Source organism: Neofelis nebulosa, chromosome 15 (genome assembly GCF_028018385.1).
Source record: "Neofelis nebulosa isolate mNeoNeb1 chromosome 15, mNeoNeb1.pri, whole genome shotgun sequence".
Lineage (NCBI taxonomy): Eukaryota > Metazoa > Chordata > Mammalia > Carnivora > Felidae > Neofelis > Neofelis nebulosa.
In genome coordinates, this window is record NC_080796.1 from 30,618,880 (window position 1) to 30,639,198 (window position 20,319).

The 20,319-nt window shown below is 37.5% G+C and overlaps 1 protein-coding gene across 5 annotated transcripts in view; it reads right to left on the bottom strand.

Moving 5' to 3' along the window:
- TSEN15 (tRNA splicing endonuclease subunit 15) overlaps window positions 1-20,319 on the bottom strand; it is a 72,575-nt gene that overhangs the window by 44,545 nt on the left and 7,711 nt on the right. For 4 of the 5 annotated variants that reach the window (XM_058701032.1, XM_058701035.1, XM_058701033.1 and 1 more), the window contains exons 2-3: window positions 12,711-12,792; window positions 12,335-12,470 (exon numbers count right to left, since the gene is read on the bottom strand). In XM_058701032.1, the coding sequence (XP_058557015.1) occupies window positions 12,335-12,470; window positions 12,711-12,792 (218 nt within the window). Of the gene's footprint in view, window positions 1-12,334; window positions 12,471-12,710; window positions 12,793-15,634; window positions 15,798-20,319 lie in introns of those variants that run through there. The other variant, XM_058701036.1, reaches the window with a different exon arrangement.

Genomic DNA, 20,319 nt, shown 5'->3' on the forward strand with positions numbered 1-20,319 from the left:
AAGCCTGGCGCCTGTTTCTGATTCTGTCTCCCTCTCTCTCTCTGCCCTCTCCCTCTCACAATCTCTCTCTCTCTCTTTCTCTCTCTCTCAAAAATAAAGATATTTTTTAAAAAAATTTTTAAAAAGAAAATAATGTTATACTAAACAGGTTGATAGGGCTTAATAAGCTGAGCATCAAATTTAAAAAAAATCACAGACTACGAATCCTAATTTTGGCTCCGACACTCATTTCTATGTGTAATGAATTGTTTTCACCTCTCTTACCACATAAATTCCCTTAACTGTACCAGGATCAAGGATCTTGACGGAAGAGTGTTGATGAAATGAAACCAAATGACTACAGTTCTTAGACTGTTAGCCTTACAGCTGCTGAACTAGCAGATGCCCAATTTGGTATATGGAATGTTGAACCTTTTTCTAAGTTTCTAGAGTAATATTCAGATTGGAAGGTACTAAGAAAGAGAACATTCAGAAACATTTTCTCTCAGATAAAATGGCTGACGGTACCCATTTTAGAGAGGTTATCAATCACCATAAATCAAAATAAATGCCACTAATTTGTGGGAGTGGAGGGATGAAATGGCCGCTGGAAAATCTATCCTCACACGAGCTATCCACTATCCTCTGGACCAAGAGGAGAGGACCGTTTATAATTTAGTCAGGTTTCAAAAGGATGAATGATTAATTCATATTACTAAGCAAGGAATTACAATTCTTTGTAATATAAGAAATCTACAGATCGTTTCAAAAAACAGTATCTTAACTATCCTTGGTTTTCATAATTGCACAAAATACTTCACTCAGCTTTTTTTTAAACTTGTAATATCCATAAACACAGATAAGCATAAAATATGGCAACTGTGGTTTCAGTTTTCAGCACATCTCTCATATTTTACTTAAGAAACTAAATTGACATTGAAATTGGGAGATGACACAGGCTCTCTCAGAAAAGAAAACTCATAGTTCAAAAACAAAAAAACAGGCACCTGGCTGGCTCAGTCAGTAGAGCACGTGGGGTTGTGAGTTCAAGCCCCACACTGGATATAGAGCTTACTTTAAAAAAAAAAAAAAAAAACTTGAAAAAAAATTTTTCCTCATAATTTGCTATGTGTCCTGGTGTAAATTAATCAAGATATTTTCACACTGGGGCACACTTTCACACTGGGTTTAGTCGGTTAAGTGTCTGACTTTGGCTCAGGTCATGATCCCAGAGTTCACGGGTTCGAGCCCTGCGCCAGGCTCTGTGCTGACAGCTCAGAGCCTGGAGCCTGTTTTGGATTCTGTGTCTCCCTCTCTCTCTGCCCCTCCTCTCTCGTGCTCTCTCTTGCTCAAAAATAAATAAACATTTAAAAAAGAAAAGCTAGTTTCACATTTACAGCTACCTATAATACTACTACAGAAACCTGTCATACCATTGTCCTAACTTTGTTATAATATACTTCTCCCATTTAGGAACATTCAACAAATATCAGTGGCCAAAGAGAAGCTAATCAAACTATTTGACTTCATTTGCTACCGTAGCACTGAAAAAGGTCTCTGGCTTTCATTAGGATTCCTCTGGTTACCTCATCTTTAAATTCATCAGATCTCTTTGACCTCAGTGAATTCATTAATATGATTTTATACCATTGCTCTGTGGAAACTCTACTCAGAACATTTGCTGTCATTTACCAATCTTGCTACATGGATTCCTAGATTCACTTTAGTAAGAAATAACGTGGAGTACTTCCCATTTGCATATACCATCCAAATATATAACTTAATATAGTATTTTAAAATGTAAGCTAAAAATCATTCTACAGTAGCTTTAAGAGGTATTTTTAGATGAGAGAAAAAGGAGATGTGTCCTTTCCTGAAAGAGACACAAACAACCTCCTACTCCATCAGCATAATTTTCCCACTACATAGTCGGATGCGGGCACTTTACCAATTCTACTTCCCCACTGGAGATCAGCAATTAGTATTGAATCAATATTTTCACAAGGGACTATTACACACAAGACCTTCTGAGACTTGAAATATACATCAGAGTGTTTTAACTATAGACATATATCATATATAACTGCTTTACAGAAATTACAGGTCGCAAAGTGTACTTTTGCTCAAAGTAATGCATTTACCCACTTCCACTCAAATACACATTCACTCTTGCAAGAAACTGTGTAAATTAAATCATGTCCAAAGCCTGGGAAAACAATTAGGAAATGGATACAAAAACTGTTCAGGCATTCTTATAAATTCACACAGATAAAACATCAGATATTGACTAGAACTGTTAACTTTTAAAGTGTCAGTAAATATATATACACACCAACAATAAATAATGGAAAGAATAAGCTATGCAAATACCCATGCTACTCTGCACTCAGTGGTTAGGGAACAAGGTACCTACTGAAGTGATTTTAAGAGATACAGTAAGATTGTTCATTATCATCACTGGGGAAATGCTTTATAATGAAGTTGTTGTTACCTATGTAAATGATAGACTTTGGGCCAGTTTTACAAACAACAGACTCCAAAATTTATGATGTAAATAAAGGAGACAGCTTATCATGCCTTCTATGCTATATGTCATTTGTAGACAGCATGGGCTTACACCTCCAGCAAATTACTAACTCCTCTGGCTCTCATGCTTTGTATACTACCCAGATTCCCTAGTAATAAAAATGTGATTTAATGTTTTTGAGGGATACAGAGCATGCACACATACACACACATGCATGCATGCATACCATCAATCAAGCAGCTAAGCAGCGTAGTTTAGGACAGTGATTTACAATTGGGTGTGCTCAGGTTGATTGTGCAGTGTGTGACAAGTAATTTGTTTCTAACAATAAAGTACCAAAGTTGGCAGGTTATGATTCAATATAAAATTAAATAATCATCATTCTCATCCATTTACATTCCACCATGCTTTCCTAAGTGAGAGTCAAAGAGAGAAGTCAGCATCAAGAAGTCCTGGGAACAATACAGGACCAAAGCCTATAATACTAATACTATGTGTCTATGCAGCAATCCAACAAAAGCAAACTGGAATAGTGAGTCAAAACAACTATAATAACAAAGGTTAAAACCACCAGCAAAAGCTAAGCACTAAGTATCGATAGTTACTAAGATCACACAGAGACGTAACCAGACATTATATGCCTACCAATGAAAGAACAGACCACCAGCTATAGTCTTACTAATGTGATCAAATTAAATCTATAAACCCTCTGGTTGCAGCTGCCACTTTGCAGCAAACACAGAGGACAGGGAAACATGTTGCAATGCACCATGAGTGAGCAATTAGCAAACCCAGACTATGGGAAAGTACACAGGTCCAACTGCCCAGATTCTTTAACAGGAAAATTGCTAAGAAAAGAAAGGGATAGAGGCAGAACCAATACATTTGGGCTAGTAAGCTACTGGTCTGTGAGCCAAATCTGAACTTCTGTTTTTGTAAATAAAGTTATATAAGAACACGGCCACACCCACTTGTTTATGTATTGTCCATGGCTGCTTTCACACTAACATGGCAGAGCTGATGAGTTGTGACAGAGACAAAAGAGCCTGTGAAACTAACAGCCTTTGCTATCCAGAGCTTTATGGAAAAAGTGTGCCAATCTCTACTGCAGATTAATGGAGATTTATAAGATACGACAAAAAAAATTTAATGGGCAAAATTCATGAGACACAAAGAACTCTATAAATTTATTTGCAGAGATAAAGTTGATTTTAAATTTTATATGGAAAATAAAAGGACTAGTATAGCAAAGAAAAAAAAACAATTTTGAAAAAAAACAAAGTTGAAAGACTTACACTACCTGATTTCAAGTCTTCCTATAAAGCTACAGTCATCAAGACAGTGTGACACTGACATAAGGACAGACACACAGAGCATAGCACAGACTAGAGAGTCCAGAAAGAGAAGCACACACACAGTCAACTGAGTTTCAACACAGGTGTCACAGTAATTAAATCACACTGGAACAACGGGACATGCATTTGCAAAAACAAAAAAAGAAAAAAAGAATCTTGACTCTTAGCTCACACCACATATAAAATTCAACTCAAAATTAACCACGGACCTAAAAGTAAAAACTAAAACTGTAAAATTTCAAAAGAAAACATAATTGAAAATTTTATGACTGTGGGTTAATAAGCACACACTTCTTACACAGAACCCAAAAATGACAAACTATAAAAGAAAATAAAAAGATTAAATTGAACATCAATCAAAATTAAAACCTCTGTTCCTCTAAAGAAATTAATAAAAGTCTAGACTAAAAGAAAATATTTTCAAAAAAATATTTGATAAAAGAATTGCATCTAGAACACATAAAGAACTCTTACAATTTATGAAGAACACAATACAACCTTTAAAATTTAAGCAATAGATTTGAGCTGATACTTGACAAAGAAGAGGTATGGGTGGCAAATATGTACATGAAAAGATGCTCAGCATCGTTAGTCATTAGGGAAATACAAATTTAAAGTCACAATGAGATATCACTACTTAACTGAATGGCTAAAATTAAATAAACTGATCATCCAAATGGTTAAAACTAAATAAACTGATCATCCAAAATGATCACCCAACTGGAACTTTTATACTTTGCTGGTGAGTATAGAAAGTAACACAGTCACTTTGGAAAATAGTTTGGCAGTTTCTCATAAAATTAAAAATATATTTACCATATGAACATTTCAATGCCTAAATGTTTACTCCAGAAAACTGAAAGCATATGTCTACACAAAGACCTATATGAGAATATGTACAGTGTTTTCATCCATAAAAGCCCCAAACTAGAAACAATCCAAATGTCCAACAACTGGCACCTGGATAAACAAATGGTGGTGCATCCACATAATGGAACACTACTCAGCAATAAAAAGGGCACACTACTTTAGGCAACAGCATGGAAGAATCTCCAAAGCATTATGCTAAGGGACGGAAGCATGACACAAAGGTTATGATTCCATTGATATGACATTCTGGAAAAGACAAAACCATAGGGATTGATGACAGAGGAACATGAGGGAAGTTTGGGGAGAATTGTGTATTGGTTACATGACTATACATTTATTAAAAACTCAAGGTCTATTTCCCTAAAATGAGTGATTTTTACAATATATAAATTTACCTCAGTAAGACTGACTTAAAAAAAGGCACAACTATACTACAGGAAAACACAAGGAAATTATTACTATAAAACTATGAATAACAGTTACTTTTGTGGGAAGGAGAGGGTTATGCTTGGAACAAAGCACATGGAAGGGGTTTGGGGATAGCTGAAAAGAGTTCTATTTCTTTGCTTGATGGTAGTTACAAGGATTCAAGATGTTTGCTATATAACTCAATCTATACATTTTTATTGTGCAGTTTTCTGTATCTGGTTTTATTTTACAATAAAGATTTAAGACAAGAAACAACGTGTTGGTGGGGATATGGAGGAAAGGGAACACTTGTGCACTGTTGGTGGGAATGTAAACTGGTGCAAACAGTATGGAAGACAGTATGGAGGTTCCTCAAAAAATTTAAAAAAAAATACCATATGACCCAGTAATTCCACTACTGGGTATTTACCCAAAGAAAATGAAAATACTAATTCAAAAAGATATATGCACCCCTAGGTTTACTGCAGCATTATTTACAATAGCCAAGATATGGGGTAACCCAAGTGTCCATCAACAGCTGAATGGGTAAAGATGTGGGTGGGTGTGTGTGTGTGTGTGTGTATACATACATCATATATATGTAATATAAATGATGGAACATTACTCAGCCATAAAAAAAAAAGAATGAAATATTGGCATTCACAACAACATGGATGAACCCAGAAGATATTATGCTAAATGAAGCAAGTCAGAAAAAGATAAAAACCACATGAATTCACTTAAATGTGGAATCTAAAAAACAAAACAACAAACAGACATAAACCCAGAAATAGACTCATAAGTAGAGAACAAACTGGTGGTTGCCAGAGAGAAATGGGTGGAGGGTAGGCAAAATAGGTGAAAGGGATTAAGAGGTACAAACTTCCAGTAATAAAATAAATAAGCCATGAGGATGAAAAGTGTAACATCGAGACTACAGTCAATAATTATATCACTTTGTATGGTGACACATGGCAACTACACTCACTTACCGTGGTGAACATCTTATAATGTATGTAACTGTCAAATCACTACGTTATACTAACATAATACTGTATGTTAACTATACTTCAATAAAAAAAACACCAATAAAATAGAAAGAACTCTAATAGCTATGAGACTTCGCTACCTACTATGAGACCTTGGTTCAACTCACTTAATCCTTCATTATCTTTTGGAAACAGCAGAGTATAAATAAAGATACATTTTTAACCTCAGCTTTTTATATGTGAAATTGGGATAAAATAAGTTCTCTATATACTATTTAGAATTTTAATACTGATGAAATGAGAGTATACCTAGGAATATACTTTGAAATATTGTAATGTCTACAAATGCAAAATACTCTTACAACCACAAGTTATAATCTAGAGTATCACTCCCCCTGCTTAAAGCCCTTCAGTGACACCATCCATCTGGCAGCAAGTTTTACAGTGTTCTTTGTGGAACCTAGGACTCAACAGACATGCTTCAGGGTCAGGGACTCATGTACACTGCACAGATTGTGCCTTGCACAAGAATGCCTGATGCAAGCAGGTCTGAAATCCGGCTTATGCTGCTTGCCAAGCCTTAAGTCCTGGTGAAGAGACTTTTGTCAGTCCAGGAGGAGTATCTCTAATTCAAAGGCACTCTCTGAGCTAGCTGTAGCCCTATTCAAAGACTCCCCCATAAGTTAATACCTTCTTTTTTGTCAAACAGTAACAATGTGCACTGTCTGAAAAGCTTCTGCATAGTGAAGACAAACCTCCAATAAGCACATTTTAGGTTTCTCTTTCCCTGGCTACAAATGGAGTTGAGCCATTTGAGTTCCTTTTCTGTGACTTGTCTGTTTCTGTCCATGTTTTTTGTTGGTTTGTTTTTCCTGGAGTCACATAAGTTATTCATATACTATGAATCTGTCAGTTATGTGTCAGTAAATGTCTTCTCCTACTCATGAAAACTTACATATTATGAGACTATAAACCAATAACCTTTTTTTGTAGTTTTGAACTTTATTTTTTTTTAATATTATTTATTGTCAAGTTGGCTGACATACAGCGTATGCAGGAGCAATTTCCTAACAACCAGTAAAAGGGAAGGTGTAAATGCTAGAAGTCCCAGCCATTCTACCTCTAGACTTTCACCAGAGAAACTCTCATACATGACAACAAAGATATACTTATGAGGCTCTTCATTACCGTACAACCTTTGATGGCAAAAAATTGAAATCAGTGATGGCTTTCATAATCTAGGTAACCTTTTCCGCCTCATTTCCCATACTTCCCTATTTTCTCATGAGTTCTATTTACTCATTTCTTCATCAGCTACCTTATCCAACATTATTAAGCATCTACTCTGAACCAGACACCATGCATACAGCCAGGCAATCATGCTTAATTACTTGTAGTTGTCCTGCTAAAACATGGCCTCTTACCACCTTCAGGAGGTTTTTCCTGTCCTTCCTCTGGATCCTGCTACAACCTTCTATAAAGTACTTTTCCGTACTCGTACTCCATTATCCTTGTTATTCAATTACCTAACAATAAAATAAGTTGAGACAGTCCCAAATTACACATTTAATGAAATCTCAGAACAAAGGAGAATTGTTTTTATTAGATTCCATCCAAAAATTACCAAAAAATGAAATAAAATTTATTTTCCACACCAACATTTAGCTCTAGAACACTATTTTTAAGGAGATGTCTTAAGTACCATCTGATCTCATTTACATGTGGAATCTTAAAAAAAAAAAAAAGTCCCTAGATACAGAGAACAGATTGGTGGTTGTCAGAGGCAGGGGGTAGGCAGTAGACAAAATGGGTTGAGGGAGTCAAAAGGTACAGGGTTCTGATAAAATAAATAAATTATGGGAATATAATGTATAGCACGGCAACCACAATTTATAATACTATATTGCATATTTGAAAATGGCTAAGAGAGTAGATCACAAAAGTTCTCACTACAAGAAAACAAATTCTGTAAACTACATAAGGTGACAGATCTTGACTAGGCTTATTGTGATGATCATTTCACAATGTATACAAATACCAAATCATTATATTGTACTTCTGAAAGCTAATATGATGTTGTGTGTCACTTATACCAAAAAAGGGAGTTGTATTGATTAACATGGTATCCCCAGTACTTAGATCACTGCCTGACACATAACACTCAATAAATATTTGGTAAGTAAAGACTAAAAAGCCTCAGCAATATTATATGACAAATAATGATGTTTAAAAATAAATACAGTGATTTATTATTGAGAAAAGTAAGAGCTGTTAGCTCTCTTACATATATTTTTATATTTTAGGACATATATTTTATATTTTATATTCTTACATATATTTTTATATTTTAGGACCTCACAAGGTCCTACCCAAATACTTTTTGGACAGATCTCAATGAATTTCTTACCTATGCGAGGCTGCCAAAGATTTAAAGCCAACAATTTTCTCCTCTATGTTACTAATGAAGGAAAATTCCTACATTAACCACAAATGTCGGAAATTACAGCATTACTGTTAGATACACAACATTTTATATATAAAGCATTCATGGAAGTAAAAACAGATAAAAGTATGCCTACTACCTAAAATATCATTCCTGCTAAAGACCGAGGAACCATACCAAACACACATTCTCTCATTCACACACACAAATCTTTATTTGTTAAAAAGTTATTTGCATACTTTGAGTTGAGAAAATTTTATGCCATAAAAGGCATAATAAATCTAATAGGTGCTGAGCCTCATTTATGCTATTTTCTATATTATTATTCTACTGCATAATATAACTATGAATATTTATATAAAAACCAATATACAAAGACTTAAGCCCTCTGAGTTATTAAATGCAAGAGTGTAAAAATGGCTTACTAAGTTATCCTTTCAACTAATTCTATTTAAGAAGAAAACAAGCTTTATGCAATAAAGCTGGAAAATCAATAATCATCAGTTGGCAAGAACTAGAAATTAATAGGACTCAAATTTGTACCTCTAGACTTATGAAATCATTTTGATTCAAATAGACTACTGATTTTATTTTTTAGGATTAAGTTCAGGTTAATTAAAAATGGTAGTTCCTTGTCCAAACAAATAATATAACAATAATACTAGATAATATAGTATTTGTTGCAATAACTAAAAGACACAGAGGGGGAGTTTTAAGGAATGAATTATTAAGTCTTTTAGATATAGAAAGGCTTGGAAATCATGCTAGTGAAAAATACAAAGTATCAGTGATCAAATTTGATGTCAACTCTATCAACTATTTGTGATCCAAACACACAAAAAAATCTCACAATAAAGGGCCTCTAAGAGAAGGGTGTGAATAGCCTGATATATCAAAACACAATTCTCATAACGAATTATACAAAGCCATACAAAAATACTAATAGAAATCTAAAAATTAGTGTAATACGGTTTTATGGAATATAACAATAAAAGTAACCAATTATAATAGCTTTGATTTGGAAGGGATCTTACATATTATCTATGGATAATCTAGACCCCTCAATAAAGGACAAAGAAACTGAAACCCAGAGAAATTAGGTATGTCACCAACCATCAAACAAAATATTAAGTGTCAGTGCCAAGACCAGAACCCAGGTCTTAAGGTTTTAGTCCAGTGCTCTTTTTACCTCGATCATAGTGAACTAGAAAAAACAGGTATTTATCAAAGTCCTTCATGTTGGAATTTAAGGTGCTATGCCGTCTTCCACGCTTAATACACCTACCCAAATATAGCTATATTTTTATTTGTCCTTTCTTCCTGACTCACAAGCTCAGAAGCTAGGATCCTCCTCCTTTAGCTCAATATTGATCTCAACTATTTCCTTGAGTCCATCCCTTCCCATCTCTCAAGAATCTTGCTCCATGATGGGTGCCTGGGTGGCTCAGACGGTTAAGTGTCTGACTTAAGGTCATGATCTCACAGTTCATGGATTCCATCCCTGCGATGGGCTCTATGCTAACAGCTCAGAGGCTGAAGTCTGTTTTGAATTTGTGTCTCCCTCTCTCGGCCCCTCCCCATTTCACACTCTCTCTCTCTCAAAAATAAACATTAAAAAAAATTTTTTTAAAAAGAATTTTACTCTATCAATAATTTTTTTACTCTTCTATTTTCAGCCTTTCTGAATGACAGTTCACAGGATAGCTGGCTTCCCTCAGAACAAGAAAGAGAGACATAGTGCCCAAGATAGAAGCCATGGTCATTTGTAATGTCATCTTAGAAGTAACATCCCATTGTTTCTGTCTCATTTTATTTGTTACAAGCCAGTCAATAAGCACAGACCACACTCAAGGACAGGGAATTACACAAGGGTGTGATTACCGGAGTACAGGAAGCCAGGTTAGAAGGTGCCTGCTACAGCTTCTAAAGGAAAAAAGCAGGAAGGGGAAACTTGATAACCAGATACCAGGACTTCTGAAGCAGAAATCACGAAAATGTGGCACTGGCACAAGCATGGGTATATTGACAAATGGAATATAAAGAGAGCCCAGAAACAAGCCAATGCACAGATGGGGCTTTGGAAAATGACAGAGGTGATATGTCAGATAATGAGGAAAGAAGGGACTATTCAGAAAATGCAAGTAGAAAAAAATGATTATCCACATGAAAATAAAGTTCCTCCAGTAACCCTCTGTTTGTTCTCCACATTTGAGTCTCTTATGTTTTGTCCCCCTCCCTGTTTTTATATTATTTTTGTTTCCCTTCCCTTATGTTCATCTGTTTTGTCTCTTAAAGTCCTTATATGAGTGAAGTCATATGATATTTGTCTAGAAAGGAAATATTTCTTAACCCAGACACAAAGACATTGATTATTAAAAATATATAATATGATTATATTCAAATTAAGAACTGTTATTCATCAAAAAAATACCTGAAAACAGATTTAAAAACCGGGAAACAACCAAAATGATTATTATCAAGAATATATAAAGAACTCCTACAAGTCAATGAGAAAACTACAAATAATCCAATAGGCAAAGGATATGAACAGGAATTTCTCAAGAAAAGAAAAAATAAATATATAAATAAATGTTCATTATCAGAGATCAGAAAAATGCAAATGAACACTACCAAGAGATAACTCATTCAACTGGCAAAAATCTTAAAATCTGACAATACTAAATGTCAGAGACAATACTACTCCAAAATATCTTGTTTACATTGCAGGTAGAAAGTGAAGTGAGGCAACCACTTTGGAAAACAGTTTGAAATTATCCCCTAAAGTTGAACATTACAACACTCCATCATCAGGAGGGAGGATGTGAAAACTATGGTACCATCACACGATGGAATATAATACACATACAGAACAATGGGTGAATTTCAGCAGTATAATATAGAGTGCATAAAGTCAGCCTCAAAAGATTACATGCCCTTTATATAAGGCATATATATATATGCCTTTTTCTGGGAAACAGAGAAGGAGGAGACCCACAAAGTTAGCTCTAAGTTACTGCCAAGAATCTAGTTTTGTTTTGGGAGGTTGATTTGGAGAATGTGTCATGAAATAAAGATATGTTTTCCAACTATGTGTAACTAAGATTTTTTAAAAAGGTTCCAGAAATGCATGACACTTTCTTTGATTTCAACTTGCAGGTTAATCACACTCTTCCCCAACATCTAAAGCAAATATTACCCGTACCAATTATTATGGTATATCTTAAAATATCTGTGTTTCAACTGTAAGGTCTTGCCTCCTTATAAGAATGAAGACATTTTTAGGGGCGCCTGGGTGGCGCAGTCGGTTAAGCGTCCAACTTCAGCCAGGTCACGATCTCGCGGTCCGTGAGTTCGAGCCCCGCGTCAGGCTCTGGGCTGATGGCTTGGAGCCTGGAGCCTGTTTCCGATTCTGTGTCTCCCTCTCTCTCTGCCCCTCCCCCGTTCATGCTCTGTCTCTCTCTGTCCCAAAAAAAATAAATAAAAAACGTTGAAAAAAAAAAAATTAAAAAAAAGAATGAAGACATTTTCTGTTTCCTTAAGGACAGTATTTCTAACATATATATTCCTTCTCTGAGAAAGTACTGACCATACAATAAGTGCTAAATACTTGTTAAATGTTTATATTTAACTCAGTCCTCAAATAGCCCAGAGTAAAGCTATGATCTCTGTACCCTATATTCCTTTAAAAATATTTACTACTGTGAATTTAATGATTCCTGGTGGAAAGGAAACAACCTGATAAAGCCCAAAATCACCTGCCTACCTGTTATGGCTGAGGGAAGCACTGATGGGTGTAGGCACCACAGTCTGTAATCCTTCTCCTTCTATCTCAGTACCGACAAGGCAGATGAGCTGCAGATCTGGTAAGCCCACACAATTTACTTCATGCCAACTTTTACCTGAAAGTGCATCATTGAATGGACAATAATGTTAATCAAAAATAAAAGATAAAATTCTAAACTTCCACCTAATACTCTGCTGAGCAAACATCACCCATATTATCTTCTCTTCACTTTCTAGTATTTTCTGTTACCCAGTAATTCCCAAAGTATATGAATGAAGAAATGCCATAGCCCAACCCAACCCTCCAGCCCCCCCACCACAGGCCCAACAACAAAACAATAAAACAAATAACTTACTCTCCATGAGGTCCAGGTAAACCAAGAATGCTATGTAAACTTGGCTGGCATCTCCTATATCTAATTCCATCATTTCTAAATACTGGAAATGAAAATGTAATTGTCAGAGAGGTGAGAATGTCTTAATATTTTCTTTCACTCGATCAATTACTCATTACACATATACAAAAAAGTAGAAGACTTTCTTCTAGGTATAGTGCAAGTTAGAAGGCAATTAATACCTGATCCCCATCTCTAAAAAAAAAAAAACAAAAAAAACCCTGAAATCGTTAAGGCAAACACATGCACACTTGCAACTGTTAGGCAAATAAGAACTCATGACAGTAAGTGATGAAAAACCAGTGTGTAGAATAAAAAAGAAACCATGACACAAGTCAGAGCTCTACTCAGGTGGATCAGTTCGTTAATGTTTCATGGCAGAGATGGATACAAGTTGGACCCTGAAAGGCAGATATGATTTGAGGAAATAGAGAAGTCAGGGTAACAGTGTGAATCATCACACACAGGTGGGAATAAGCCACACATACTCAAGGGCCTCTAAAGAAACCTATCTGCCAAGAATAGAGACTTTAAAAAAAAATCATTAAATGTTTATTTTGAGAAAAAGAGAGAGAGAGAGAGGTAGAGTGAGTGTGAGTGAAGGAGGGGCAGAGAGAGAGAGGGAGACAGAATCCCAAGCAGGGTCCACTCTGTTAGAGCAGAGCCTGATGAGGAGCTTGAACTCATGAACCATGGGAGTCAAAATCAAGAGTCAGACGCTGAACCGACTGAGCCACGCAGGCACCCCAAAACATTTTTTAAATAGGATTTCTGTTGCAGCATGTTTGTGGAAGCCACTATTTCCATGGTCTCTGTTTGCCTGTGAAGAAAGTCTGCTAAAATACCACTCCCGCTTCGTTCAGACTTGTTGGTCAGCGCTGGGGGAGCATTCTTCAGTGGGCTATGCCTGCAAGGGAAGCCTGAGGTTTTCCAACTATCCCAGTGACTCAGTGGGTGAGCAGGTCTAAAGTAGAGGTGAGGCATCGGCAGACCCACATGGGTATAAACTTTCAGTCCTTTCTCCGACTAGCTTTGTCCTAAGTGTGTACAGGTCCGGTAGAACAGGGGTTTTATTAGTTGTCCCCCTCATACCTCAGATGTGTTTGAAATTGACAATGAAAAGGTGACTGGAGACCAGGTTGCAAGGGTCTTGATAGTCAAACCAAAAGTCTGAATTTTACCCATAAAGAAACACTGAGGATTTCTAAGCATGAGACCAATATAATGAAATTGATGTTGCATACTATATATATTTTATATATACTATCTAGTACTTACTAAATGTTCAGTGCTTTACATTAACTGATTTAATCCGGTAATGACCCTCTAAAGTAAGTGCTATTACTATCCCCATTTTACAGATGAGGAAACTGAGAAACAATGCGATTTGAAAACTTCTCCCTGGCCCCCCTCAAAAAATCACAAAGCTGGTGACATAACAGGTTTTCAGAGTCCAGCAGTTACTCAAAGTCTCAGGCAGAGAACTATTGGGTTCATGCTTAAGGGTGTTATGATTATTCTCCTTTTTTTTAAAATATAATTTATTGTCAAAATGGCTAACATACAGGGTATACAGTGTGCTCTTGGTTTTGGGGGTAGATTCCTGTGATTCATCGCTTACATACAACACCCAGTGCTTAGTCCAACAAGTGCCCTCTCAATGCCCATCAACCATTTTCCCCTATCGTCCACCTTTCCAACCCTCGGTTTGTTCTCCGTATTTAAGAGTTTCTTATGGTTTGCCTCCCTCCCTCTCTGTATATATTTCTTCTCCTTCCCTTCCCCCACAGTCTTCTGTTAAGTTTCTCAAGATCCACATATGAGTGAAAACATATGATATCTGCCTCTTTTTAGGGCACTGAGTAACATCTCCATGTTTGTTTTTCTCACCTTGACCAGGAATAAGGGGACAGAGGAGAAGGATAAAATCAAGAAAGAGAACATGAAAAGGGGTGAACTCTTTTCAGACTTCTATCTTCAAAAATGTTTCTTTCCTTGACTGTTTTTAGATAATTATCTATGACATACTGCTCCCCAGCAGAAGACTGCAATGGTACTAAAGTTACCAGACCCCTCTCTGAGATTCCTACAAAACCCCCATCTCCATTCACTGTCCGTTCATTGTTTGGGAATTACTGGTCCAAGGCAGCAATTTGCCAAACAGAAGCAAGCAAGGTGCTCTATCTTCTTTGCTGCTTTACCAAAAAATACACCCACATTATTAAGCAGGTTTGCTTTGGGGAAGAATGTATTCAAATTTTAAAAGATATCAGAAAAATTAGGAATTCGTACTTCAGCAAAATCACAACGGCACACTCTGGGCTCAATGCTAAGTGCAAATGTAGCTGTGCCTAAACTTTTATCTTCTTATGCATCCAAGGCTCGCAGACTTTTTGCTGTGGTTGTTGGGTTACTGCAAGGATTAAATGAGACCCTTCTCAGGAGGAGCCCTACGTTATTACTGGGCTCTGCCTTGAGAGGCGCTGGATTTAATGTCTTGCCCTGGAATGGCTGGGGTGTGTGTGTGTGTGTGTGTCGGGGGTGGGGTGTCCGAGCAATAGTTCAACTCTGGCTGGGGTGTGTGTGTGTGTGTGTGTGTGTGTAGGAGTGGGGTGTCCGAGCAATAGTTCAACTCTGGCTGGGGTGTGTGTGTGTGTGTGTGTGTGTGTGTCGGAGTGGGGTGTCAGAACAATAGTTCAACTCACTGAAACCAACAAAAACAACTGGCTGCAACAGGCAGTGTGCACACGGGTCCCCCTCCGCGAGGTTCGCGCGCAAACTCGGCGCCAGGGCCCCCAAGGCAGTCGGGGGCCGAAGGGGCGGCGCGGCCTTCCACCTGGGGTAGGGGCCTGGACCGGCGCCCTGCTCCTCTCGCGCCTTCTGACCTTAGGGTGAGTGCCCATCCAGGCGTCCTCCGGGGCCCATGAGTGGGCGCCGCCGCCGCGAACGCCGCCTGGGCCCAGGCCGCTGCAGCCCGGCGTGGGCTCGGCACCGCCGCGCTCCTCCATGCCGGGCTGAGCGGGTAGCCGGTGGTGCACCGCGCCCCGCGCCCGGCCGGAAGCAGTGGCGCGCGCGGCTGGGTTCCGCTTCCCCGGCGCGCGCTGCCTCCTGGCGGAGGGGCGCAGATCCTCAGAGGAGGAAAGTTCCATCAGCCCCTCCCTCCGGCCAACGGAGCTAGCGCCTGATCAAATGCGCTCTATAGTTTCCCTCTGCGCTCACTCAAATCTGGGCAGATGGTTGGCGGAAGAAAGTTCAAGAATACCCTTAGCCCAGAAGCTCTTAATTCTCCTTACAGCAGAGCAATTTGCAGCCCCGTTGAGAAAGTGGGGAATACTTCAGGCCTCTTTGCCTTCAGCATTGGCTCCAGGGCTCCTTCTCCTGAGAAAAGGAGAAGCCTCATTCATTGCCCTGTCATGTAAGTTTAAAGTGTGAAAGTCGATGAGATCTCTGTAGAAGAAAGTGGAATGAAGAAAGACCAGACTGCCAAGGGCCATGTTTTTAGGCTGGATCCACCTTTCAGGATTAGAGGAGCAGAGCCTGAAGCATAGACTTGTTGAATGAGCCGTCAGAAAAGTAAGATGCAAAGCGTAGTATGTGACGTGGAAGCCAAGGATGAGGAGTTTCAGATAGGCAGAGTAGGACATTTTAAGCATTTATGGCTTTACTGTGAATGAAATGGGGAGACACTGGAAGTTCCTGTTACGTTTGAACAGGATCCCTGTGACTGAGGTGTTGAGAATAGATCTTAGGGCGCAAGAGTAGAAAGAGGGACCTGTTAGGAGGCTGTGGGATTAATCAAGGTGACAAGTGACTCTGTAAGATTCAAAGTCCCCTCGGAAGGGCAAGTTTGCTTGGAGAAGGGCAGATGAGGAACTATACAAGGAAGTTCCCCTTTCGTTGGCATTCAGCTTGAAGCTAAGTGCATTCCAGGAGTCAGGCTCAGCAGCATCAGGGGTACATGCAGAAAACGTCTCAGTTTTGTTTTGTTTTGTTTTGTCTGGTGAACCAGAAGAACGAAGCCAGGAAACAGTGATGAAAAGACTAGAAAAATCCTGGAACGGAATGAGCCAGAGAGGGGGAATCCTCTAATTCTGCTCACATCTCTGACAGATCCTTAACCACCAGAAACAGAATCACAGCACTTCAGTTACACATAAAATGTCTGAACTGAGACCAGAGCTGCTCCCAAGAGACAGAGTTTACAGTTCAAATCCATGCAAGAAAATTACCTACAAAGAAAGTAACATTCATCATAGAAAAATAATAGAATCCAGAACCTCTACATTCTATCCTTCATAAAAGGATGATTCAAAATTACTGACATATGAAAGTCAAAATGGATCCCATTTTTTAGTCTGACTCTGGGATGAATCACATGTTGAAACTGACAGATAAGGATTTTAAAGTAACTATTATTACTCTCCTCAATAAAGTAAAACAAAACATGTTTTCAGTAAATAAAATCTCAGGAGACAAAAATCTCATGAAAGAGACAGAAAGAGAGAAAAGAACCAAATGAAAAATTCTAAAAATCAAAATTTCACAAATAAAAAACTTCACTGGGTAGATTTAACAGCCAAATAGAAATTACAGAGGAAAAACTAAGGGAACTTGAAGGTAATCATCTAAGAAATCATTCAAGGTGAACAACAAACAAAAGTCATTTAAAAAAATTTAACAGAGCCTCGGAGACCCACTATATGACATCAAACAATACAGCATACGTGTAAATGGACATACCAGAAGGAGAAAAGAAAGAGAATAAGGCAGTGAAACAATTAAAGAAAAAAAAAATTGCCCCAAATTTGATGAAAGAGAAATTTGCACATAGAAGATTCTACGTGAATATTAAACATGGCAAAGCCCACACTGAAATCAAACTGTTAAAAGCCACATGAGAAGCGTGACTGCATTAGAGAGAGAGATAGGGAGGGAGGGAGAGGAAAGGAAGTGAGGGAGGGAAACTGAGAGAAAGAAGAAAAGAAAACGATAAAAGAAAGCAATGCTTTCCATACAGGAAAAAGAAGAGCATCTATTCCTGATGTGAGGGAAAACCACACATCAGATTCATCGCAATGTATTGCATTTGAATGAGGCCATTAACCTTTATTTCCACAAAGCAGCTGCTAAGCCCCAAAGAAGCAAATGACACTGAAATTAGTAGGCTCCCTGAAGCACTGAACAGAGACACTAATTCCAGCAATTAGAAGTAAATAAATCTCTCTGACTCCTAAAGATCCCAATCAGTTCCAATGATGGTATTTATAGAAGCATTAACAACATTTTGTTCCTAATAAGAGTAGAGGGGAAATTTTGTAAATCAGTAAGGAGATCCAATGGAATTAGGTACTATGTGGACAAGGCTCAAACATCTTCAGGGGAAGATTTTCAGCTTAAGCTTAAGAAAAAAGGGAGTTAGGGAATCCATAAGGATGCAGAAAGAGCCATAGACAAAAAGCAACAGGCTAATGCTATCCTTTGGCAAAAAGAAGTTCTATACCTTGGAAAAAAACATGACATTTAAGCATGAATATTAAATGCTTCTAATTTTTTTTTTTGAGAGAGAGAGAGAGAGTGAGAGAGAGAGGGAGAGAGAATCTTAAACAGGCTCCACACTGTGTGTGGAGCCCAACATAGGGCTTGATCCCACGATCCTGGATCATGATCTGAGCAGAAATCAAGAGTTGGACACTCAACCAACTGAGCCACCCAGGTGCCCCTAAATGCTCTAATTTTTAATGTCATTGTCCAGTACAAAGAGTTGAAAACTGAAAATGGACTGTATCTTAGCCTCCATATTAAACAATAAAAACATACGTAATTCTTGGTAATTGGGAATGACTAAGACAGAAAACAAAGACTTTACGTCTGTAAACTTAAGTGTTTAAAGCACACAAAATGACTATGGTGGCCATCTAGAGTGAAATCCACCAGAGAACTGGTTAGAGTTTCAGCTTCTCATGGACTAAAGAATACCTCCTTTTACAAATGCTTCAATAGCTTACTATATTAGAGAACCAAAGTGGTTAGGAAAAAAACTAGGTAAGTAACAACAAATAAAATTCTCTTTGAGTATTCTGAATGTAATCAAATTCCGTGTAATCTGGCACTTGCTCTCCTGATTTTCCATTTTGATATCTAAGCCAGACCATTTTTATTCCTACCCCCCAAAAAAAATGCAATGTCTGGACAGAGACATATTAATTCAGTTAGAGCCTCAAGGGGAAAAAAGTGAACTTTGAATTGTGATGTGAATTTTTAGCATTAAAAACAAAGCTTCTTACACAGTATTCTGTAAGATAATGATCTCAAGCTGAAAAATGAAGGCTAGCATTCTGGATTAGCTTTTAATACATTGGTTGTAAGAATGCTCATATATATCTTGTTGCTGCTTTTGTGCACGAAACAATTTCCCATTCTCTGTGTTTCAAGGAAAATAGGTGAGATGTTTATAGTTATAGTAAAATATTTAGAATGTTATGATACTTAACCATGCATATGAATGAGCATATATGAGGACCTCTATTATATAGAAGAGCAACACTTTTCAGATTGTTATTGAAGCTCATTAGAAAAGACCTAAATAAATGGACAGACCTATTACGCTTCTAGAGAGAAAGATTCAGTATTGCAAAGGTGGTAATTTTCCCCAGATGGATCTATCAATTCTAGCAACTCTAATTAGAACCCCAACAGGGATTTTCCTAATATCTGATAAGCTGATTCTGAAATGTGGACATAAAAGGGCCAATAATAACCAAGACCCTTCAGATGAACAAGCAGAGGGAAGTTATTATAAAGGTCTGTAATTAAGAGTATGTGCTATTGGTACAGGTATGTGATAGATAAACAAACCAATGGAACCAAGTACAGTGTCATACAAATATGGACAGAAATGATGTTGTAGATGTGGGGAGGAGTCAAAGCAATTATATATACAAATATATACATATATGTATATTTGCATAAAAGAAATTGGATTCCTAATTGCACTATAAATAAAATCAATTCCAGATAGATTAAAGGCTTAAAGTGAAATCCAAATACATAAAGATTTTATGACCCCCAAGACAGAAAAGGATTTCCTAAGCAAAACACAAAAAGTACCAACCGCATGAAAAAAGTTTGATAAGTTTCACTATATTTCAATTAAGAATTTCTGAGACAAACACAGTGTGAGGGAAAAAGCCATACACTTGCAGAAGGCATCTGTAACACATAATTGAAAGAAAAGATTCACATCCAGAATATATACAGAACTTCTAAAAATCAATTAAGAAATGAAACTGGGGTGCCTGGGTGGCTTAGTCGACTGAACATCTGACTCTTAATTTCAGCTCAGGTCATGATTTCATGGTTCATGAGATCAAGCCCCACATCAGGCTTTGCACTGCAAGTGTGAGGCCAACTTGGGATTCTCTCTCTCTCCCTCTCTCTCTCCCCTTCCCCCACTTGTACTCTCTCTGTCCCTCTTAAAATAAAAATAAATAAACATTTGAAATATGGAGAAAAAAAGAATTGAAACAAAACATTCTGTAGAAAAAAAATAGGAATAAATGGGAAAAAGAGA